The following is a 24,318-nucleotide window of genomic DNA, read 5'->3' on the forward strand; positions in this document are numbered from 1 at the left end:
TGTGTGTGTGTGTGTGTGTGTGTGTGTGTGTGTGTGTGTGTGTGTGTTCTAGTGGTTTATCTCAGGGCCTCATGCTTGTGTGGCAAGTACTTTGCCAGAAGAGACATTGCTTAGTCCTCTCTGTTTGTTTATTGGTTCAAGTGCCTCCTCTGTGAGGAAGAAGCCTGAGTAATTAGGTTACAGTAAGGATACGTGGAAAGCAAACTTTACAAAGGAAAGAGAGAGAGGAGAGTGGATTCTTGAGCCTTTTACTTTGCGTGTTCATTTTCAGGACGGGCTGCATCTTGAGAGGTGGTCTTCCACGGGGGGTGGACTGGTTTGTTTAAGTTTCATTCCAACACTTCAGCTCTTGGACATAGCTGAGGCTTCAGTCTCCCAAGGCACCCTGTGCTCTCTGGCAGGAGGATTTCCACATTGCAGTTGTACTGTTTTTTTATACAATAAACCAGCAGTCCCTGTCCGTGGCCCTAAATCAATGGCGCTACAGTGTCGGTTTCATCCGGTAATGAAAATGTGTTTTCCAAATGAAGGAAATTGATTTTTTTTTTTCTCGAAGTCTTATCTAGTTTTAAAACCCTGTTAGCGTACATGTCACAAATACATAACATTGACACTTAAGCTGTGTTGTTTAGATGATTTGCTGTCTGCCATTTGGCTTAATGACCTTTGGTTTGTATTAGTGCCAAGTGGAAAAGATTACCATTTCCAAGAGCCCAAGTCTAACATGATCATTCATATGAAAACGCCCTCTCCCGATACATCATCCATAGTTCATTTAACGCAACAGGCTGTTCCAGCCTCCTCCTCATTTCTCTTCTTGGTTATTGTGTCTGGTCAGATTTATCACAGATATCTCTCTCTGCCCGGACCAAAAAGCTAATCCCTCTGCAGGCTGTCTTATGCTGGATGTCTGCGTCTCCTGTGACTCTTGAGAACTGGTGTGAATGACTGCCTTCTGCTCTCATGCCTGCCGGGTTCCATCTTTTTCATGAGTTGAGGTACGACTTTCTTTTCGAATCTAGCTTATTTTTACTTTTACTTTTCTCTGAAACTCATGTTGTTAGCTTCCTGCCCTGTGTCCTCAGCACAAACTCAGCTCAGCTCATTTCCTTTTCAGACTTCCCTCACTCCCACTGGTCTGGCATTCCTGGTTTTAGTTACTTCCCCAGTGTTGATGACTTTTGAATTCCAGCTCTGATGTTTCATTTCTGTGTTTATTGCCAAGTACGAAATGTGTATGATTTTATGCACCTGAAAATAAAAGCCAAGAGAAGAGAGCTTGTTTTAAGCTTCTGTTTAAGGATATTTGTGTCACTCAGAGTCCTGGTTGCTAGTTGATCAATAACAAAAAAAGTTCAAATATGTGTTTAAAGGTCTCCAAAAAGATGCCTCCTCTCCATTAAAGAAAATTATCTTCTGTGCTGTCTCTAATGTGGCCTAATAACTTGTGGCCATCTTTCTCATTAGACTATAGTTATACAGCATGGAAACGCATCTTGGGGCTAGTGGCATAGCTCAGTAGATAGAGGTGCTTGCTGCCAGTCCTGGTGAACTGAGTTTGAGCCTGGAACCCACATGGTAGAATAAGACAACGGACTCCTGTAAGTTGCCTCTGACTTCCATGCTTGCTCTGTGGCGTGTGTCCACCTTCCAGGCCCTCCCCTCCCCGCTAAAATACATAAAATGATGTCTTGTTCAACAGTGACCACATATACTATAGTGGCCCGATAAGATGCTAACGGAACTGAGAAATTCCCATTTCCTAGTGACATCCGAAGCCATCCTGATGTCCAAATAATGCATGACCGGTGTTTGTGGAGATGCTGGTTGTCAGCAAACTCACCGTGCTGCCAGGAATGTAATAGTGCTTGGGATGGTGACATTCAGGAGTTGGTGGCAGGAAGGATGATAGTTTGAGGCCAGCCTAGACTATGTGGTAAGACCCTGTCTCAAAATAACAATACAGTACAGAAAAACAAAAACAAAAACACATCATACTTGGTAACAGTAAAGGACTTTATTAATGGTTTATAAATTTATTATATGATACCCTTAATCATTTTAAAGTATGTTCCTGTCAGGTATAAAATTTTACTATACAGTAATCTGCCATTCTGGGCTGGCTGCAGCCTCATCTAACTGCTCATGCTGATAATGTCCCTTGATGGAGTGACTGACTGGACCGTCTAGCTTAGTGAAAGCACATTCTAGGATGCTCACCCAGCGACAAACTGGGGAAGAGCATGGTTTGCAGAGGTACCTGTTGTTAGGTGACTAATGTCCCTGTTTCAGGACTCTCACTCCCTACCTCAGTCTCCACCTGCTGCATCTCAGTTGTGTTTTGGGTGTGAGCCTAGGCTGTAAGACTGAGCCATTGCTTCAGCTACCTCAGCTCACTACAAAGCTGTGCAAGTTTCACTTATTTCAGTGAATGTATTTCCTGCCCAGTCCTTGTTGTCAGGGGATGCCAACAGTGGAGCTATTTACTCCCAGCTATAAAAATAGGAAGAATTTTTCTTTTAACTTAAAGCTTAGCTTAAACCTGTTTATTTCCAGGGTTGATGGTAGGGTTTTTTTTTTTGTTGTTGTTGTTGTTGTTGTTTTTGTTTTTCCCCTTTTGGGAAGAGAGCATCCAATATGTCAGTCACACAGCAAAATGACTTAACCTCAATAAATCTTTTTTTATACAAGTATCATTTTTTGTTCCATTAAAAAAATTACAGTGTTTACTTTATTCTTATCTTCACAGTTGAGTGAATGTGTGTCAATCAATATTGCCATATTATGTGGCTCTACTGCAAAGTGACACATCCATTGGAATTGACTCTAAAAGGCCAACTGAGAAAAGCCATTTGGGGTAAATGAATTCCATACCATTTAATGCTGTGTAGTTTTTCTTCCTGTCATCTTAGGATAGGCATATATTAGATATATATATATTTTTTTCAGAATGTTTTCTGCCCAGGGTTAATTGAAGCACTGCATTAATTAGATGTCACACTTTGCTGAGTCACAGTATAGTTAGACACAATAGTATAAATCTGCTCCTTCTCGTGGGGTGGTGGACCCGTTTTTATTTGCTGGAAGCAGAGCAGATGTTCTCTAGAATTACGGGAACTGAGAAAACAAGCCACGGGGTTCTGTATTTATATCATTTCCACCCCCATCATCCCTGTCCAACTCCTCTACTTCATGACCTCTTTAATGATTATTGTTACATGTGTGTATGTACATACACGTATATAAACACAATATGCTGACTTCATTTAGTGTTGCTCATATGTATGTATATAGGCTTATGCATATATATGCATATATAACATATACCCACATACGTGGGTGTACGACAACTTGGGGTTAGATAGTCTGTAAGGGAGCTTTTCCATGGAGGAGCCTGAGTCTCCCTCTCTTAGCAACCATTAATTAACTATTAGCCCTTCTTCTAGGAGTGGGGCCTTGTTTTTCCCCATCCATGTTGCTCCTTTAGATAACGTCTATAACAGCCGAGATGGAGTTCTCACTAAAGCACTTTGAGGGGCAATCTGTGGCTTTTAGCCATAGCTTCAGGAGGTTAGTTATAAGCTTCATTTGGCTAATAACCCAGTGACCTCTGTGTTCCAAAAGAAGGGCAGTTCTCCTGGCTTGGAGGAGGAGCTAGTCTGCATGGTGCATTACTTTCATCTACAGAGTAGACATCACAATATTAACTCATCTGTGTTTGCAATTGTAGAAATGCTGCAGAGGACCAAAGCTGTATGCCCCAGCTTCCCAACTGCTGTAATGAAACTCCTCAGGTCATTGGCATAAGGAGAGGAGACTCAGTTTGGCTCACAGTGCTTGAGGTTCCAGCCACAAAGTGCTGGTCTTAGCATTTGGGTCTCTGTGAGGCAAACATTATGGTGGGAACTTTGGGTGGGGTTGACCCACTTAGATCACAAGAGAGAAGGGAACAGGTTAGGGCTACAGTTTTCTTCAAGGCCATATCCCCCACTGACTGCTCAGTCTCACCCCTAACAGCTCTCCACTACTGTCTAATAGCCACCATGAAGATCAAGTGATTAGCAGGTGGGCCTTTGAAGGAGGCACTCAGTATTACACCATAGCAGCTAAAGTCTTTTCTTTTCTTTTTTCCTTTCTTTCTTTCTTTTTTCTTTTCTTTCTTTCTTTCCTTTCTTCCTTCCTTCCTTCCTCTCTTTCTCTTTCTTTTATTTTTCTTGATAAGGTTACAGAGTTTTTCAAATCTTGCCTAGGGGGAATAGTAGAGGAAGGATTTAATAAGAAAGACATGAGACAGGAATCAGTCAGTTTTAATATAATTTTTTTCAGGCTATGTTTTCTACTAACGTGTGTGTGTGTGTGTGTGTGTGTGTGTGTGTGTGTGTGTATGTGTGTATTTTATGAGATTGAACCAGGAGCCTCAAGCATGTGAAGAAAGTGCTTTGAACTATGCCCCAGGCTAACCTTCTTAAATTATATTTTGTCTTTTCAAATAAAAAATAAAGTACTGAGTAAGCAAGCCAAACTCCTAAGAGGACTTATTTATTATTCATTAGTGTCTTATATCAGGTGCTGTAAGCAAAAGAATTGTGACATCTGCCTCTGTCTTATTTACATTTTTGTTGCTGTGATAAAACACTATGACCAAGGCAAACTTATGGGGGAAAAACATTTAATTTAGGGTTCACCGTTCCAGAGCATTAGAGTCCATGACCATCAAGTGGAGAGCATGGCAGCAAGCAGCCACATATGGTGCTAGCAGTAGCTGACAGCTTAAATATTTATCCAAAAGTGTGTGTGTGTGTGTGTGTGTGTGTGAGAGAGAGAGAGAGAGAGAGAGAGGATGAACTAGGAATGGTGTGGATTTTTGACACCTCAAAGCCTGCCCCCAATTACACACCTTGTCCAACAAGACCACACCTCCTAATTCTTCCTGAACAGTTTCACCAACTGGGAAACATATTCAAACATATCGGCCCATGGAGGTCATTCTCATTCAAACCACTAGTGCATCTCAGTGCGTCAGGTAGTGGAACAGTATTGCAGAGTGGTAGGTTATGCTTTACTTACAAGTAAGCTCTTCTGTTCATCGATAGAAAGCCTGCTCTCCCTCTAATACTGAGCTCAGTGAATATTATTCTTTCTACTATCATTTACAATATTAAAATAATTTAAGAATATCAATGTATATATTCTAAATTTCTAGTATTTTTGCATAGTTATTTTTGGAATGTGTATGTGTAGTGTATCTGTATGCTTGCATCTGTGTGTGTGTGTGTGTGTGTGTGTGTGTGTGTGTGTGTGTGTGAACATCAAGGGTTGACACTGGCTCTTCTTCTATGGTATAGCCAGACTTTTGGCTACTTTATTGGGTTATTTTATCTACCACCCTTCACCACCCTTACTCAACTCTAGGTAGAAGAGACAGAGGTTAGAGGCAAAGGGGGGTGGTGATATCATTAGAGTACTTCCTGATGATTAGGGGCATGGAGTTTCTTGGGGGTTGATCTTTGCTGTCAGGATATTCAATTTCCTGTGTTTGCACACAATCACTTGATAAACAGCAACCAACTGCAACAACAGCAACCAGAAACCAGCAGCAGCAGCAACAGCAACAGCAGCAGGAGGAGGAGCAGCAGCCACTGCCCCTCTCAGGGTCTAGCATTTATATACCTTCCAAGAGTCCCCAGAATTCCGAAAATCATACACGTATAGGAACTATTTGTAGCTGGCAAAATAACACCCCTGCCAAAGCATGAGGCAAATTATAATCAGCTGCTGTGGACAATCTGAAGCAGCCCCATGTCCCACATATGGGATCAAAACAAAAACATATTCCCATAATATAACTGGGTTTTTAAAGAGACCTCAATTCTCACTATATCATGGCATTCACTTTCTGCAGGGACTCTTTTACTGTTAGATAAGATACAGATGGTTGTTTCAAGAAACAAACATTTTCTCATTAATTAATTAATTAATTTATTTGGCATCCCAGTGGGAAGTTCCCCTCCTTCGTCCCCTCCCAGTCCCTCTCTCCCCATTCTCTCCCCATATGCCTTCTCCCTTTCTTCTCAGAGAAGGAGAGATAGATGTTTAGGCTGGAGCACCTGAGTTCTGGATGCAGCTCTTAAGGAAACAGGATGCTGGTACAGATATATGTTTTGGGCAGAAGATAAAGTTAAGGAGTTTAGCTTTTAGGCCCATGGACTTTTAGGCTCATGGTCTTGGTAGTTGGGGGAGGGAGTCCCTAAACCAGGGGAGGAATCCTGCCCTCAGGAATAGGCAAGGTGGGAAACAGGCTGTTGATTGGCAGTACTTATCTGGAGTTCGACCTTTGGATTCCAGTGGATCTCCTGAAGCTTACAAGAATCTTTTTAAGTTTACAAGAAGAGACAAATTGACTTGGGAGACAATTTAAAATCCTAGTAATGTTAAAGTACTGAACAGTCTTAATACAAAAACAGCAGCATGGTGGAGGGAAGAGTTTTTATGTGTCTGAAACTACTTTCCTATCACCAACCTTAAAACACCTTCTCAGACCCTCAAACACTTTTTATCAAAAGCTGAGCCCTTACATAAACTATGCATTTTTGAGAGGGCAGGTGAAACCTTGGTTTCTGCTGTTAAGCTGATCTTCAAACCCATCAGAGACCTGAGAAGGATAAATTACCACAGGAAGCATAATCCAAGTGGCCTATGTATTGATGAATATGACAGAGCTTACCCATTATCCAGACGGCCTTCCCATTAGGCTCCTGTGGTGTCAGTGGCTCTTGTGGGCACAAGTCCTAGGGCAGCATTGCAGCATCAGTCTTTGGGTGGTGGGCCCAGCAAATCTGAGAGGCCTTTCTTATGGAGGAGGAATATGAGAGAATGACTGACCTTATTTTGTTTAGGCAAAAGGGAGCAGTCAGCTCTCTGGGTGTCATGTTTATCCACAGTTCAGGAAGGGCCTTGGCAGCAGGCCAGTTGGGGCAGTCCTGCCCAGTGTCAGTATCCAGGTGGAGTCATCTGTCATTGTGCCCAAATCTTTCTCGAGGCCTTGGGGTCACCATTAGAAGCTGGGGTCTCTGTAATATTCAGCTTTTTTTTTTTTTTTTAAAATAGCATTTATATGTACTATTCTGCAGATTTTCTGACAGGTTTAAGGACCACAATCTATTAAGTATAGCTGGGTCAAACAAACTTTGATTGTATAGTTACCCATCCTGGGCTTAACCTTGAAAACATAAAACAAGAGACTAGATAAAACTTAATCAGTTTTTTAGCATGACTGTAACTATATTTCTGAACTAGTATCAAAGGAAAACTTTCAATCATAGATACAGTTCATAGACTGACAATCTTGCTGATCCCACCATGCTGCATCATCACAGACTCAACAGCAAAAGCTTAAAAGGTGGCTACAAAGCCATGGCTTTACTACCTATATCCCAAAACCAACATGGCGGTCAGCCAGTGTTTTAAGCGGCCCAAATCAGGAAATTTCAAACTGGATTTCCAGGACCACACCACCCAGACCCCAAGGCAGGATGGGAGAACCTGGAGTCAAGTATGCAGACGAAGCCTTAGGAAGTGGAAGAAGGGAGGGGCGCTTTAAAGCACGCTTTCCAAAACACCTGGACCAATAATTTGGAAAATTTCCTTAGACACCCAAGAAGTGTCAGGGGATCAATTTTAGACCTAGAAGCACCCATTTTCCCATCCTTTGCCAGAATCCCAAGAGTATTGAAGAGGCATCACAAGTCAATAATCTAGAGTCTGCAGCTTTGGTGAAGTTAATCTACCGATAGACATCTCTGAAACTACCTCAGAACAAAGGCCTGGCTTTGTTTTGGCCAAGGTTTCACAGAAGAGTGTGGGGGTGGGAGTGGGGATTGGGGGGAGGGATCATGAACCAAAGAAGCACCTGGTACCCCTTGGCAGCAGCTGGGGGACAGGGCACTTACTGAATCCAAAATTGCCTCAGTTGGAGAGGGAGGTGGGAGGAGAGATGGGCTGGTCCCCATCTGGGTACTCAACTTCTCTCAGGTTTGAAGATGATTGGATCAGAGCAGACAGAGAACGATGAGGTGGAGGGAGTGGCCCCATGAAGTCTAGCTTGTGGGGTTCAACTTCCCACGAGCCACAAGTACCAGATGATTGATTAAATAAAATGGAATGAGCTAACAGAGAGATGAAGCTATGTTATATAAATGCAGGCTTACTGGGAGCAGCTAGGGAGTTGGGGGAAGGGGAGTGTGTGCTGGTGGGTGTAGGGAGAGAGGGCAGGATGGGGTAGGGGTGGGGAAGGGGAACTAAAGGGCTTAAAGGGGCAGTGGAAACAAGAAGTCTGGATTATATAGTGAAGGGCCTCTAGGAAAGAAGCCCTGCCCCTAGGTAGTGGGCAGGGTATGGCAGCCAAGTCCTGCAGCAGGTAGGGACTTCAACAGTGGTATCTCCAGAAGTTATTTTTTTGTACAGAATTGTTTTTAGTTATCCTGAGGTATTTATTTATTTATTTATTTATTTAGTTTTTTTTTCATATAAAGTTGAGCTCTTTCAAGGTCTGTAAAGAATTGTATTGGAATTTTGATGGGAATTGCATTGAATCTATAGATTGCTTTTGGTAAGATGGCCATTTTTACTATGTTAATTTTGCCGATCCATGAACATGGGAGATCTTTTTCGTCTTCTGATATCTTCTTCAATTTCTTTCTTTAGGGACTTGAACTTCTTGTCACACAGGTATTTCACTTGCTTAGTTAGAGTTACACCAAGATATTTTTTGTTATTTGTGGATATTGTGAAGGCTGTTGTTTCCTGACTTCTTTTTCAGCCCATTTATCAGTTTTATAAAGGAGGGCTACTGACTTTTTTTGAGTTTAATTTTGTATCCAGTCGCTTTGTTGAGGGTGTTTATCAGCTGTAGGAGTTCTCTGGTATAATTTTGGGGGTCACTTATGTGTCATTTCATCTGTGAATAGTAATACTTTGACATTTTTCCTTTCTAATTTATAGCACCTTGATTTCCTTTAGTTGACTTATTGTTCTAGATAGAATGTCAGGTACTATATTGAATAGATATGGAGAGAGTGGGCAGCCTTGTTTTGTCCCTGATTTTAGTGAAATTGCTTTAAGTTTTTCTCCATTTAATTTGATGTTGGCTATTGGCTTCTTGAATATTGCCCTGTGTGTTTAGGTATGTGCCATGTATCTCTGATATCTCCAAGACTTTTAACATGAAGGGATTTTGGATCTTGTCAAAGACTTTTTAAGCATCTAATGAGATGATCATGTAGGATTTTTCCCCTTCAGTTTGTTTATTTGGTGAATTACATTGATGGATTTTTATATCAATTCCTGCATAGCTTGGATGAAGCTTACTTGATGATAGTGAATGATGCTTTTGATGTGTTCTTAGACTTGGTTTGTGAATATTTTATTGAGTATTTTTGCATCAATGTTCATAAGGGAAATTGGTCTGAAATTCTCTTTCTTTGTTGAGTCTTTGTGTGGTTTAGGTATCAGGATGACTGTGGCCTCATATATTGAGTTTGGAAATGTTCCTTTTGTTTCTATTTTGTGAAATAGTTTGAGGAGTGTTGTTATTAGCTCTACTTGAAAGTCTGGTAGAATTCTATGCTAAAACCATCTGACCCAGAGCTTTTTTTGTTGGAAGACTTTTAATGACTACTTCTATGTCCTTAGGTGTTATAGGATGATTTAAATTGTTTATCTGCACTTGATTTAAATTTGGTAAGTGGTATCTATGAAGAAAATCGTCCATTGCATTTAGGGTTTCCAGTTTTGTGGAGTATAAGTTTTTGAAGTAAGATCTAATGATTTTTTGGATTTCCTCAGGGTCTGTTGTTATGCCCCCCTTTTCACTTTTGGGTTTCATTTATGGTTCTTTTAGTTAGTTTGTCTAGTGATTTGTGTATCTTGTTGATTTTCTCAAAGAATCAGCTCTTGGTTTTGTTGATTTTTTTGTACTTTTGTTCTCATTTATTGATTTCATTCCTGAGTTTGATTATTTCCTGCCATCTACTCTTGGGTATATTTGCTCCTTTTTGTTCTACAGCCTTCAGGTATGCTTTTAAATTGTCAGTATGAGATCTCTTCAACTTCTTTATAAAGTCGCTTAGTGCTATGAACTTTCCTCTTAGCACTGCTTTTATTGTGTCCCATAAGTTTGGGCATGTTGTGCATTCATTTTTTATTGAATTTGAGCATGTCTTTAATTTCTTTTTTTTTTTTCCTTTCCTGACCCATTCGTCATTGCGTAGAGAGTTGTTCAGTTTCTGTGAGTTTGGAGGCATTCTGTTGTTTCTGTTGTTGTTGAAGTTGAGCTTTAATCCATGATGTTCTGATAAGAGACAGGGGTTTATTTCATTTTTCTTATATCTGTTGAGATTTGCTTTGTGTCTGAGTATATGGAGAAGGTTACTTAAAGTGCTGAGAAGAAGGTATATTATTTAGTGTTTGGGTGAAATGTTCTGTAAATATCTGTTTCACAACATCTGTTAGTTTTACCATTTCTCTGTTTAGTTTCCAGATGAATCTGTACATTGGTGAGAGTGGGGTGTTGAAGTCTCCTACTATTAATGTGTGTGGTTCCATGTATGATTTAAGCGTTAGTAATGTTTCTTTTAAAAATGTGGGTGCCCTTGCACTTTGGGCATAGATATTCAGAATTGACAGGTCATCTTGGTGGATTTTTCCTTTCATAAGTATGATGTGTGCTTCCCTGTCTCTTGATTAATTTTGGTTGAAAGTCTATTCTGTGAGATATTAGAATGGCTATTCCATCTTCCTTCTTGGCTCCATTTACTTGGAACATCTTTTTCTAGCCCTTTACTCTAAGGTAATATCTATCTTTTTTTTTTTGCTGAGGTGTGTTTCTTGTATGCAACAGAATGATGGATCCTGTTTTTGCATCCATTCTGTTAGCCTGTGTCTTTTTTGGGGAACTGAGTCCATTGATAATTGAGTGATATTAATGACCAATTATTGCTAATTTCTGTTATTTTGATGTTGGCATTGGTAGTGTGTGTTTTTCCCTTCTTTTGTTTTTGCTGGTGTAAATGTATTTATTTTCTGTGTCTTCTTGGGTGTAGTTAATCTCCTTTTGGTGGAGTTTTCCTTCTGGTATCCTCTGTAGGGCTGGATTTGTGGAAAGACACTGCTTAGGTTTGGTTTTGTCATGGAATATCTTGTTTTTTTTCCATTCATGTTGATTGAAAGTTTTGCTGGGTATAGTAGTCTAGGACGGCATGTGTGGTCTCTTAGAGACTTCAAGACATCTGCCAAGGCACTTCTGGCTTTCAGAGTCTCTATTGAGAAGTCTGGTATAATTCTAATAGGTCTGCCTTTATGTGTTACTTGGCCCTTTTTCCTTGCAGCTTTTAGTATTCTTTTTGTTTGTTTGTTTTTTGTTCTCTACATTTAGTGTTTTGATTATTATATAGTAGAACAATTTTCTTTTTTGGTACAATCTACTTGGTGTTCTGTAAACTTCTCTTTAGGTTAGGGAAATTTTCTTTTATGATTTTGTTGAAAAAATTTTCTGGTCCTTTGAGCTGGGACTCTTCTATTCCTATTATTCTTAGGTTTGGTCTCTTTATAATTTCCAAATTTTCTGGTTGTTTTATGTTAGAAACTTTTTAAATTGACATTTTCTTTGACCGATATATCAATTTCTTCAATCATATCTTCCACATCTGAGATTGTCTCTTCCATGTCTTGTATTCTGTTCATGATACCTGCATCTGCAGTTTCTGTTTTTTACCTAGGCTTTCCATATCCTGTATTCCCTCAGTTTGTGCTTTCTTTATTGCTTCTATTTCCATTTTCAGGTCTTGAACCATTTTATTCATTTCCTTCACCTGCTTGATTGTATTTTTCTGTATCTCTTTAAGGGATTTATTCATTTCCTCTTTAAAGACTTTTATTATATTCATAAAATTGGATTTAAGGTCATTTTCTTATTCTTCAGCTGTGTTAGGATATCAGGGCTCTGGGGGTACCATATTGCTCTGGCTCTTGTTGGTTGTATTCTCACCCTGGCCTTCAGCCATGTGGTTGTCTGTGGTGTTGGCAGTCCTCTGATAGTGCAGGCTGATTTGTGGGCCAGAAAATGGAACACTAGGAACCAGGTGCAGTTTATCTTTGCTGGGAATGTTTTCAGGGGACCAAGGGGCAGGAAATGGGGGTGGGTATGGGTTTTACCTGGTGGTCCCTGATGGCAGCAAGCTCCTGGTGATGCAGGTAGAACTTTGGGCCGGAATATGGAGTGATCAGGAAGCAGGGTGTATCTGGGGATCCAGTAGGCAGGGGCCTGAGGCATAGGGGTCTCACCTGTCTGTCAAGCATGGAATCAGGCCTTGGGGGATGCAGGCTGAGCTGTGGGCTGGGAATGGGTCGCACAATTGACAGGGCAGGGCTCACTGCTGCTGGGTGTGTGTGTGGGGGGAAAGGGTCTTTTCTGGTGGTCCCTGATGGCAGCAGGCCTCTGGGAATTCAGGTGGCGCTATGGGCCGGAAGATGGAGTGCAGAGGGGACAGGTGTAGCTCATCACTGCTTGTTGTGCTCTTTGACCTCTTTATCTGTAAAGACTGGGTCTACCAACTGAACCCAGAGCTTGCTGTGCTGTATGTAGCTCACTACTGCTGGCTGTACTCTTTGATCTCTTACACACACACACACACACACACACACACACACTGTTAGGCAACCTTTGGGGAGTTTTGGTGTTGCAGGTTAAATCCTTTCAGAGGTAGCAGCTGTTGATCCTTCAGGAATGAGTGCTTAGCATCTGTTTGAAATCTATTCTTTTAGGATTTTCCAAGTTAGCTCTTGTTGCTGTTGGGGAAGGACTGTTTGTGAGATGGAATTGCATAACACACATCTTAACTCTGAGGTACAGAGTTACAAGCTACTAATGTTCCTTAGGGAGAACTTTGACCATTAGGACTGATGTCAGAGGCTGAGGAGCAGACCCTGCTACATCACAGTCAGATGACTCAAGCCCTAGCCAGAAGTCAGCCTCCACCTGCATTTTCTTGGGGGCAGGTCACAAATCTGTGGCTTAAGCTTAATTTGAGACTCAAATACCATATACAATAAGATCAGGAGCAGGCGATCTTATGAAGGAGAGAAATGACATCAAGGGAAAAAGTCACCTCTGTATGATTTATTAATAGCTTAGATTAAAAACCAATACTCTGCCACGCTATGTGCAGAGGGATAGGGGTATTAGTCAAAGAACTTAGGATGTCATGAAAACTGATGGTGGAGAAATGAAAATGTTTGAAGAGTGATGCTCCATTTGCTTCAGAGAGAAATTGGAGAGGAGCAAGCCTCAGTACAGCAGCCACAGATAATGAACACGGCACTTGCATCCATTTGAAATATCTCTTCCTATCATCTCCTGTCAATGCCGGTGATATTTATTCTCCAGGACAGGAGGAGTATCCAGGAAATGAGAGTGAAACTTGGTAGTTGTGGTTTCACATGGGGGGAAATATAATCTATCCCATTAATGCCAAGTTCAGATGGCTGGATGGCTTTTGGGAGCATGACTCAGGCTCCACGAGACCTGGTACTTGAGATAGTTTGAAGAAACAGAACTCACCCCACTACCTGTCAGCTAATTCACTTGGTCAGTGCATAACACAGATAACACAGAACACAGCCTGGGAATAGGAAGCAATGTGATCGAATTGAGCTTTATCTCCCATGTGCTTTCTTGTATTTGAACTTCTGTCGTCTTGGGAAGAGACTTACCTCCCATGGGTATTCATGTCAGTACCTGGGGAATTACACTTGTGCCTTACTGTGGAGCTCGTTTGATGTCTCTAAAATGTTTGAGTTCTTAATTGATGGATGTTGTTATACTAAGAACAATAAAGGCTTAGGTCCAGAATAATACGTACAAGCCCTATTTTGACCAATCATTTCTAACATAAGAATCACAATGGCTGCAACTCAGGGAACTTCAGAGCTTGCAGGCAGGAATGGTATCTATTACTAAGTGAAGGGAAATACTTTTATTGGATAGAAACTAACTTTGGATTAATCTGGAAATAGTATAGCATATTGTGGCTATCTGTTGTCATAAAACACACAGCTTTGAACGTGGGATGGCTTAGAGCAACCAGACTGTCCTTTGCACATGAGTCAGCATCTTTACTGAATCCCTGGGGTGATGTTGTGGAAGATCCTTCTTGGGGCCACTCCTTCAAATGAGGTGGGTGGTCCAGGGGGTAAGTTGCCGCTGGATGGTCTATGCTGGTTTTGTTCTTTAAGATGGAATTGCTGCTGGATTTTGTTTGGGCTTCTGTGGCTCCTGATTTTCAGAAGTCTGAGTTTGGTTTCTTCCACAGTGGCCTCAAGGCTGCAAGAGAGACAACAGAAGCACCAGGCATCTGGAGGTCAGGCTTCAGCACTTTCACAGGGCCGCTTCCCTTTCACACTGTTGGCTGGAAGGCAGCCCCATGCCTGCTGATTAAAGGATGCAGAAGCAGGTCTCTCCACCACCTGATGACTTAAAAGAAAGCTACATTGTAGAGGGTGTTTGTCAGCTCTGTGGAGAACTGCTGTGGAGAATTTTCAGGCTAAGGGTCAGGGTAAACAGTATTAATTAGGCAAAGTGATTTATCTACTATGAAATAATTTAGAATTTGTCATAAAAGAGTTACATAATGGAAATCTAGGAAAGCAGCTCCAAATAGGAGAGATTCTGAGCAGTCTGAAGTCGTGTGTGTGTGTGTGTGTGTGTGTGTGTGTGTGTGTGTGTGTATGTATGTGTATGGCTGTCGGGTGGGGGTGGGCTATTGGGGTGTAGAAGCCAGAGGTCACTACCAGGTGACTTTTCATTTTGCTATTTGAGAGAGCATGTCATTGAACCTGACCCTGGAGTTCACCAGTTCAGCTTGGATGAGCTTGCCAGCAAACTCTAGGAATCCTCCTGCCTCCACTCCTCCGGGACGGAGATTACAGGCATGGCTGCCGCATTTGACTTTTTATGTAGGTGCTGAGGACCTAATCTCAGCCCTCATGCTTGTGTGCTATTTCCTAGTCCGCAAACAGTCCACATTCTAAAAATTATATAAATTGTTTTAAAGGGAAAACATGGAGATGTCTTACCAAGTGGCCTTCTAATGTAACCGGCATATAGTAGCATAATTATTTGAATTGCAGTGTAAAACTTGAAGAAAGTATTATTTAAGAAAAACGCCACAGGACTGGAGAGGTGACTCAGTGGTTAAGAGTACTGACTGGTCTTTCAGAGGACCTGGGTTCGATCCCCAGCACCCAATGGCAGCTCACCACTGTCTGTAACTCCAGCTCCAGGGGTTCCAACACCTTCACGCAGATATACATGCAGGCAAAAAACTGATTCACATAAAATAAAAAATAAATGAAACAAATGGAAAGATAGCAAGTGAACAGCAAAAATATGCTTACTCTTGGGCATCAAATAATCTTCCATCCAAAAAAAAAAAATACAGAACATTTAGAAAATGTGAATTTTAAAGTTAAGTTATGAAGGAGGAATGGAAATCAGCTTATTACAGTCCTTTATGTCATGGGAAGCATGGTTGATATTAACCATGCTGTCTGTCTGTCTGTCTGTCTGGGTCTGCCTGTCTGTCTCTGTCTCTTTCTCTCTCTCTTTCTCCCTCTCTCTCTCTCTCTCTCTCTGTGTGTGTGTGTGTATACGCTGCAAAAGAGCAAGGTGTCACACACAGCTGGGCTGCCTTCCCCCTGTGTCCCAGGCTTTGGAGAAGGAGGACTGTCCTCTATTACTTGGCTGTACCCCATGTCTTCTCCAGTATCCAAATGGTGCCAGGGGTGGAGACCATTTCCTACCCCTCACAGAACTGCAGACACATGGCTCCTACAATAGTCACATCAGGACCCCAGTCATGTAACGAGTGATCATGGTGTCACCGCAGCCAAAGGTGAAGCTGTCTACGGGAACAGCTGGCATCATGCTTCACATCACAGAGTGGCAGCTGGAGACAGACAAGGACAGTGAGCACGCAGGAGATGTACACGCCAGACAGAACGATGTTCAGGGGATGAGCTGTGTGGCATCCTCATCACACAGTCCGGTGGATGGCTGCAGGACATGATGAGTGTTCGTGAGAGAACTGATATTGTAGTCAGTCAAGTGGAGGGGTCTGAAACACAGAATGAAAATATAACAGGATGGGCTTCTTGGGAAAATGCCAATCTAGGAGCTAGAATGTGTGTTAGCAGGAGAGCCACAGGAAGTAATCAGACAAATACAAAAAACACCTTCTCGGAGGTGATTCAAGGCACCTCTGCGTGTGTTGGAGCTCTTGAATGCCAAAGAGGCAGTCTGTAAGCAGCTTCCAGTCAGAGAGCAAATGACCTTCTGTGAAGAAGCATTGGCTGGCTGCGGGTGTCTCACCCCTGGCAGCGGAGACTGGAGCCTGAGGAGTACGGAGAGAGCCTGGAGAGAAACAGCAGCAGCTGAACAGGCTGCACACAGGCAGCCAGCTGTTTCCCTCCTGGGATTAAAAGTTGTTAGGTAAGAACGTAGGGATCTCATTACTCATTTTATGACAAAAGTGCTCACGAGGAAGAGTACTAAGAACCGGCCTGCTCACCAGAACGATAGCCCTCCCAGTGAGGAAGATGACAACAGGAAGGAAATTACAGGTCCCACTGAGATTTGAACTCGGATCACTGGATTCAAAGTCCAGAGCGCTAACCATGGGGTCATATCTAGGCCCATTTTTGTTGTAATTTATTTTTTTTGAAACTTTATACATGAACATTCCATCTATATCCCTCTCACCCCTCACTCTCCTCTCAATTTCTTTCATGTTCCCCTGTCTCCCTATCTTATAATCTTGTCTTTTAAAAATTATTGTTACGTGTATTACATATGTATAGATATGTATATACAGATGAATAAAACTAATGCATTGTATTTACTTATTTTTATTTTGAAACTGTTTGAGTGAGTGAGAAGGCAAATCCCAAGATGGGCCTGGTGGTGCCAGTATGGCATAAGAGCTGCTGGGCAGCTGGCGTTGAAGGCGTTGTGAGCATAAGACTGACCTGGCTACACAGTGAGTTAAAGCCCAGCTTCAGTAACTTACTGAAATCCTGTGTCAAAATAAAGTATTTTAAAAAGTGGGGCCACAGTAGTGGCTTAGGAGTAGAATATTTGTCCAGCATGTGAAAGACCCTGCGTACAACACACACACATACTCACACCCTCACACACACGCACACACTCATACACAGGCACATACATTCACATACAGGGGCGCATATAAAGTAGTGTACCATGGAACCTGTAAAGCAAAGCTGTTAGAAATACAAATATGATTCTGCCAGGCTCTTTAATAAACCCTGTTCACTTGTCTCCTCCTTAATCTTACATCCAGTGTGAGGATGATAGGCAATAGATACAAAGTTGTGTTTAATAGCCGTACTGGGTCTGATGTCTCTCGAATACAGAACATTTTGTTCCTGGAACTCTTAGAAAAGTTGAGCACACACTTGGTTACAAAGAACAATATATTCAAAGGGAAATAGGTCTTTGGAGTTCTCATCTCTGATCATAATCCATTAATAGAAATATATAAATGAAGGTGATTTTTTTTTAATACTGATAAATGATACAATTGACATAACCTTTGTATCAAGGATAAGTTAAAAGTCAAATGAGCCAGGCATGGTGGTGCACACCTTTAATTACAGCACTGGGGAGACAGTGGTGGGTGGATCTCTGAGCTGGAAGCTAGCTTGGTCAAGTTCCAGGCCAGCCAGGGATATGTAGTGAGACCCTCACAGCAACAACAGTAAGAAGGTCAAATATCAAGCTGTATAAAAGACTATAAAAGCTTCCAGAGAGCAAAAGCTATAGGCAGTGGGAAGTGGCTGCCTTGACATACCTTTATCATTTAAATGAAAATACAGTGTGTTTTTATTATTAAATGAGAAAAAAGAATGAAAAAATATACTAAGGTAAATTAGAGGAAATAATACAGAAAAAAGCTGAAATGAAGGAAACAAACCCAATAAGATAAATGAATTAGATAGCTAGTTCTTCAATAAGCACAATAAACTTGGTATAAAAATCTGTGTGCATGATTTGAAAAGCAACAAAAAATAAGCATGGGTAAATGAGAAAAGGAACGTATTTGGAGATACAGGGATAATCTAAGAAGACAATGAAGAAATTTTGTTCAACTATTTGATGAAGAATTTGAGGACTCAGATGAAGTACACTTTTTTTTTTGTCAGATCTAAGTGTCCAAATTTGACCCAAGAAGAAACAGAAAATTTGAAGTGGAGAGTAAATATAAGACAAGTGGGGAAGCGATTAAAGAGCCAGCTTTGAAAACAGCAATGGCAGGCTATAGAACTGCCGATGAGTTTTATGTGACTTTTAAAGAACACATTTTACTATTGTTCTCACTAGTTCAGAAGCCTCAAAGCTCCTGGCTCATTGACAGAATAAACACACATTTGATTCCCAGACTCCACACAGGACAGAAAATTTTGAATAGAGATGAGAAAAAGTCTGTGTATAATTTTTGGTTCATAACCAAAGAGTCCATTGAAGAAGTACTACAAGCACACTTCTTGCCCATTGCACAGTCCCATAGAATAAGAAGTCAGTTGAAAATTATTGAAACTCATAAATAAGAAGGAAGACAGTATATACTCTTGATTTTAATACTGCCCAAGGTTAATTTAGCTCTTCCCTGCCTCTTCCCTTAAGGGTGGTGTGATCCATAGCAAATTCTGAAGGGCAGACAGTTGCTGTCTCCAGAAATCCTCTAACTGCCTCCTGCTATTATTGCTCTGAGGACTGTGTTCAGAAATTCAAATCCATTTTGATACTTTCCAAGCAGAGTGTGACTCAACATGGAACTACTCCCCCAAATATCACACATATTAAAGCTAATGGGAATAATGTGAACTTTTCCCACACTATTGCTCTTTCTCTGATACTGACTACAGGCGACCCACTGTGCACATGAATAAACCTTCTGTCCTTTGTCCAAAGCCAGTGCCGATGATGTATCTCTTGCTCGTATCAGGCCTGCAGGCCTTCTGCTTACCATAGACGGAGAATTTTCTCGACACACAGTAGGTGGGATTGTGAATAGTGAGTGTTTCCTAATAGCCACCCACAAATGACTTTTCCTGTGTTTGTGGTATGTATGTGTTAATCATATGTGTTTCCCTTGCTTGCTTTTCTCTCTTGGGAATTGGACGTGTTTAGAGTGCGTATGTCAGAAGGTTTAAGTTTCCTTTGTATAAATGTATATACCCAAGACTGGCTTTGAAACAAAAATTGGAATCAAATAGTCAAATATTAAGGGCTTTGTGAAATAGATGAAGAAGGGAAAACCATCTGCTTCACTCACCAGTGAGTGCTCCTAGTGCCAGCAAAACGCTTCCCGAGAAAACACGTCCTTAATGCTTACCCTTAAGACTTTTCTTGGGAAGCTGACGTGGTGGGGCATGGTCCCGAATCTCAACATTCATGAGCCTGAGTCAGAAGGTTGCTGAGTTCACGTCAGCATGGGCTATGTAGTGAGTTTGGGGCCAGCCTGAGCTATATAGTAAGACTGTCACAAAGAAACAAGTAAGCGACAAGCTTGCGAGTGCTGTGGGAGATACTCAGCTATTTTCTATAATGGTGCTGTGAATGAGTCCCATGTTTCAAAGAGACCAAAAATTGATGCAGATTTCAAAGAGTACTGAGGTGGACCCCGGTGCCCTTCACACGCATGAGGACTTAGTCCCTTCTTACGATGTTGGTGGACTGAAGCACAGACATGTCCCAGAGCCAGAAAGGTGAAAGAGAAAGGGATTTAATTACTTAGGTCGATTTCTCCTGGTCCTTGGAGTTGAGAGAACGCCAGGAAGCAGTTCTCTGAAACCTCTTTTCACTGATCTGTTTGCTCTATTATTATCTCTGCTTTTTTTCCTTTGCAGATCCTTCAGGCGGCCTTAGAAAATATGCGTCAGAGACAGAGGAGCTGAAAATGTTCAAAAGGCTTCTGGATTCTCTCCCTTCTTTTCCTGCCCTTCCAGCCCCCTTGCCTGACTTGGATGATGTGATCTTCAGAGGGATTCTGTAATCCAAGACACTCCTCAGCCAGGCACATCTACAAAAGATTGCATTCCTAACTCAAGATGGCCAGCCAGCCCCTGGAAGAGCCTGTGGAGGCTCAGGTCTCAGACGAGCTAGAGTGCAAGATCTGTTACAACCGGTACAACCTGAAGCAGAGGAAGCCCAAGGTCCTGGAGTGTTGTCACAGGGTGTGTGCCAAATGCCTCTACAAGATCATAGACTTTGGGGACTCTCCCCAAGGCGTCATCGTCTGTCCGTTCTGCAGGTTCGAGACGTGCCTGCCGGATGATGAAGTGAGCAGCCTGCCCGATGACAACAACATCCTCGTAAACTTGACTTGTGGAGGCAAAGGGAAGAAATGTCTGCCTGAGAACCCCACTGAGCTGCTGCTCACCCCCAAGAGGCTGGCTTCCCTCGTCAGTCCTTCCCACACCTCCTCCAACTGCTTGGTTATCACCATCATGGAGGTGCAGAGGGAGAGCTCCCCCTCTCTCAGCTCCACCCCTGTGGTAGAATTCTACAGGCCGGCAAGTTTCGACTCTGTCACCACCGTGTCCCACAACTGGACAGTGTGGAACTGCACCTCCCTGCTCTTTCAGACGTCCATCCGGGTGTTAGTGTGGCTGCTAGGGTTGCTGTACTTCAGCTCCTTGCCCTTAGGGATCTACTTACTGGTGTCTAAGAAGGTCACCCTTGGGGTGGTCTTCGTTAGCCTCGTCCCCTCTAGCCTTGTCATCCTTATGGTATACGGGTTTTGCCAATGCGTCTGTCACGAATTTCTGGACTGTATGGCGCTTCCTTCTTAATCAATGTTCAAAATAGGAAATTTGGCACATGTGGCTATGTTCAAATGATGTACGATCCAATTTGCTTTCTTTTGTATTCTCTATGACGAGTGTCTAAACCTCAACAAAGCCCTTGGCCATACGTCTGTGGTCCGTTTTCCATCCAGATGTTGGCTTGGTGGGTTTTCCTGGATTCTGAAATTTTTTTTTTTTTAAAGTGCACTCCCATGTAGGGGTTAGCCAAGACGCAAAGCTGGGTGTGGCATAGCTTTCCTGGCCCTCTGATAGCTGTGAGGTGTCTCGGTGCAAAGCTAGGATCCCAGTGAGTGCCTTCAGCAGGTGCCAGGCCAGGCGTGTTACCCTGTGGCAGGGTCTTTGTGAAACTCTAGGGCATGAATGAAGTCCTCCTTGAAGTTAAGGGCATCCGGGATGGTAGGTAGATGTCAGAGGTAGGTTGCTCTAAAACACACGGATGCGGCCCCCGTTCTCCCAACGCTGGAGCCCCTAATCATCTTCAGGTGCTTTCTCTCTAAAGGTGATACTTCTCTGAGATACTTCTCTCGGGTCCATTTCTCTTCTGCAGTCCCGCCTGCCCCAGGTTCCCTCAGTCTTATCCCCTTGGGCATGTTGCTATAGAAGATGGACAACTCTGAGGAGTTTGCATGGACGTAGACCTCATGCCAGGGCATGGCCTTTTGTCTTCAACACAGGCATTTTCTTCATCTGTGTTTTCTTCCCAGGCATCCCTGGGTAGATCTGAGCAGTTTTTGCATGTGAAAATATTCACTGAAGTAATTCCGTAAGGCATTTTAGTTTGGTTTGATTTCTAACCACATTCCTTCACCAGCCCCATCCCTCATCCTGAACAAAGTTCCATTTAAGTGAGTTGTTACCAGTTTATGGAGGTTTTGTTTTCTCCCCCTTGTTTTAGAAATGTGCTCAGGGCTGACTTTGCTGACCTCTGCAGCATGCTGGGGGAACCCGTGAAGGTGAAAACCCAGCCACAGGCCACCAGCTGCTCTCAGCCTAGGCCCTGAGAACCCAAGTGGGCCACACGTTTATGTTGAGATTCATGTCCAATGGAAGTCCAGGCAAAGGAGAAGGTGAAGCCATGCCAACGTGATGCCTGGCTCAAAGAGGCACATTAATGGAGTGAAGTGAAGGTGGCCAAGTAGCTAACTCCTGGCTACCTGATATCCAGTCAGTTTGAGGATCAATTTGAGTCCTTAAACTTATTTTCCACAAAAACATAAGCTATGTATCTTAAGTATGGACTCCTTTTCCTGAAGTGGTGATGGGGCAGGGGTGGTGTTGAATGTATATATTTATGGGACTAGATTGTCTAGTAGGCCTTAGATCGGGGGGATAGAATGTTCACAGAAACTAGGCCAAAAGGGGAAAGAATGCTTCTTAGTCTCTGAGACTCATTATTGATGACTTAACAATATTATACTCAATAATGCTTAGCAAAGGGCTTTGCCAAGACTTTGTTAACTTGTTTGTGGTGAAATATTTGTTGCGTGAAATAGTTGCAGGGGGCCAGCTTTAGACTCTGTATTGAGGGAAAATGGGTACTTATCTTGAATAGGAGTTTTACTTTAGTTGTGTAACTACTGACTTTGAGAAAATGTATGCCCAAGGCACATGTAATGAGAAAGTTATGTGGGCTGTGAGCCAATGAAACTGAAACCCCAACTCAGAGCTAAATACACTTATGATTCCAGAAACCCTAGTTTTAGGTAGTATCGTGGATGAGGTTTCCAGAATTCCATTTGTACTTTGAGTAAATACAACATTTAAGAGGTTTTGTGGTTTGGATTTATATATTTGTAAGGTTTCCTTTTTAAGATGCTCATTTTGTCTGAACTGTGATGTCGAGTGAGCTGCTGAGTTACTGCAATGGAGATTTCCAGAAGGCTCTGGATCAACTCTGTGTTTTGCTACTTTGTGTGATATCTGCAGTGCTGAAGTTGTTTTTGTATGTGCTGTGGCAATATTTTTCTTAATGTCAATGTGTTGATTTGGTTTTAAAGAGTTTTAAATGTTTGCCAGAAACAAAACAACATAACTCTCCATGCTGTTGAATGGAAAGGGCAATTTACTGTTGTATTCCCGATGCTAATATTTTCTTGTCTATTAAATTTTATTATTTCTAAATGAGATGTTTGGTTTCTCTGATTTATGGTTGAGATGCTGTTATCAGTTCAGATAACGACCAACATGAACTTTTTGCTAAGCCAGTGCCTCTCTCATACACATGAAGATTTTAGAATCTTTCAACAAAGCCAGTTTCACCTATCACAAAGGCCCTCATGTTTTTCCCCCCAAGTGAAGAAGCAGCATTGGGAAAGATGAAATAAGATTATTATCATTATAAATGAGATGGTTTATTTTGTTTGACTTGATTAACTAATCCTAACAGCACAACAAGAGAGACTCCAGTGTGTTGGTGTTCCTGCTTGGATGGAAAGGTATCCTGGGACTTGGGAGTCCAGGAACCACACAGCTCTGAGAGGAAGTCTCCTCAGTAGAGGTGGCGCAGCTGGAGTAACACTTGGCCATTCCTCCCCTTCAGTGTTGCCCAGGGGAGGGTATACCTAGCTGAGATGAGGAAGGCGCAGAGGAGCCTCGGCCCAGCTCCACAAAGAGAGAGTCATGCCAGGCAGTAAACCTCATAAAAGAGATTTACTGGGAGGAAGGAATCCAGGGGTGGCTACCTCTGCTTCCAGAAGACAACAGGAAACCAAACAGCAAGCAGGGCTTAGGTATAGGATTTCTTAGGGGCGGAGCTTTCCAGGGTGAGGATTGGTGGGATTTCAAGTCCTGAGTTTGGGGGAGCTCAGGGATTGGTGGGATTTTTCTTGTAGGGTGTGGTCTGGGCACTGCAGCTCCGGGGCTGCGAATGATAGTTCTTGCCTATAAAAAATGACTGTTAGGGCTGTTAAGGAAGTCTGGGGCTGTTAAGGAAGTCTGGGGCGGAGGGAGGGCTGGCTGCTGGAGCTCCTAAGGGGTGGGGTAGGGGTGGGGGCTGGCTGGCCATTTTCCTGCCCTGAGGGAGTATATACCACAGGGCCTGAGGCTTGAATAGGCAACACAGTGAGGTAAAGCACTCCCTTATCTGTACAATTCAGACAAACAAACAAGCAAACAAAAAATACTATGTCTACTAATCATGATCATGGAGTAATTTGAGAGTACGCAGCAGTTTTGTGTTCATAATAATCATTGGGTTAGCACCGCCTGCCAATCAAGAACAAAGGTTTAATTCGCTTTGGAAATCTTTATGCACGTGAACAAAGAAGCAGGTTGACAGTTCCCGGGTCCCTCGTGATTGCACTGTGAACTCAGGCTTTGCAAACTGCTGAGAAACCAGGAAGCAATTAACATTTGCGGGATTTTGAGCATTGTGGAAAC

General features: G+C 42.3%; 1 protein-coding gene across 2 annotated transcripts in view; it reads left to right on the top strand.

Annotated features, from left to right (window-relative positions):
• Window positions 1-23,033, top strand: part of Rnf182 (ring finger protein 182) — a 55,805-nt gene extending 32,772 nt beyond the window's left edge. The window contains exons 1-2 of one of the 2 annotated variants that reach the window (XM_055595178.1): window positions 951-998; window positions 19,981-23,033. In XM_055595178.1, the coding sequence (XP_055451153.1) occupies window positions 20,182-20,925 (744 nt within the window). In that variant the 5' untranslated portion in view covers window positions 951-998; window positions 19,981-20,181 and the 3' untranslated portion in view covers window positions 20,926-23,033. Of the gene's footprint in view, window positions 1-950; window positions 999-19,980 lie in introns of those variants that run through there. The other variant, XM_055595177.1, reaches the window with a different exon arrangement.
• The last annotated feature ends 1,285 nt before the right edge of the window (window positions 23,034-24,318 follow it).

This window comes from Psammomys obesus, unplaced genomic scaffold, assembly GCF_907164565.1.
Source record: "Psammomys obesus unplaced genomic scaffold, mPsaObe1.curated_primary_1811, whole genome shotgun sequence".
NCBI lineage: Eukaryota > Metazoa > Chordata > Mammalia > Rodentia > Muridae > Psammomys > Psammomys obesus.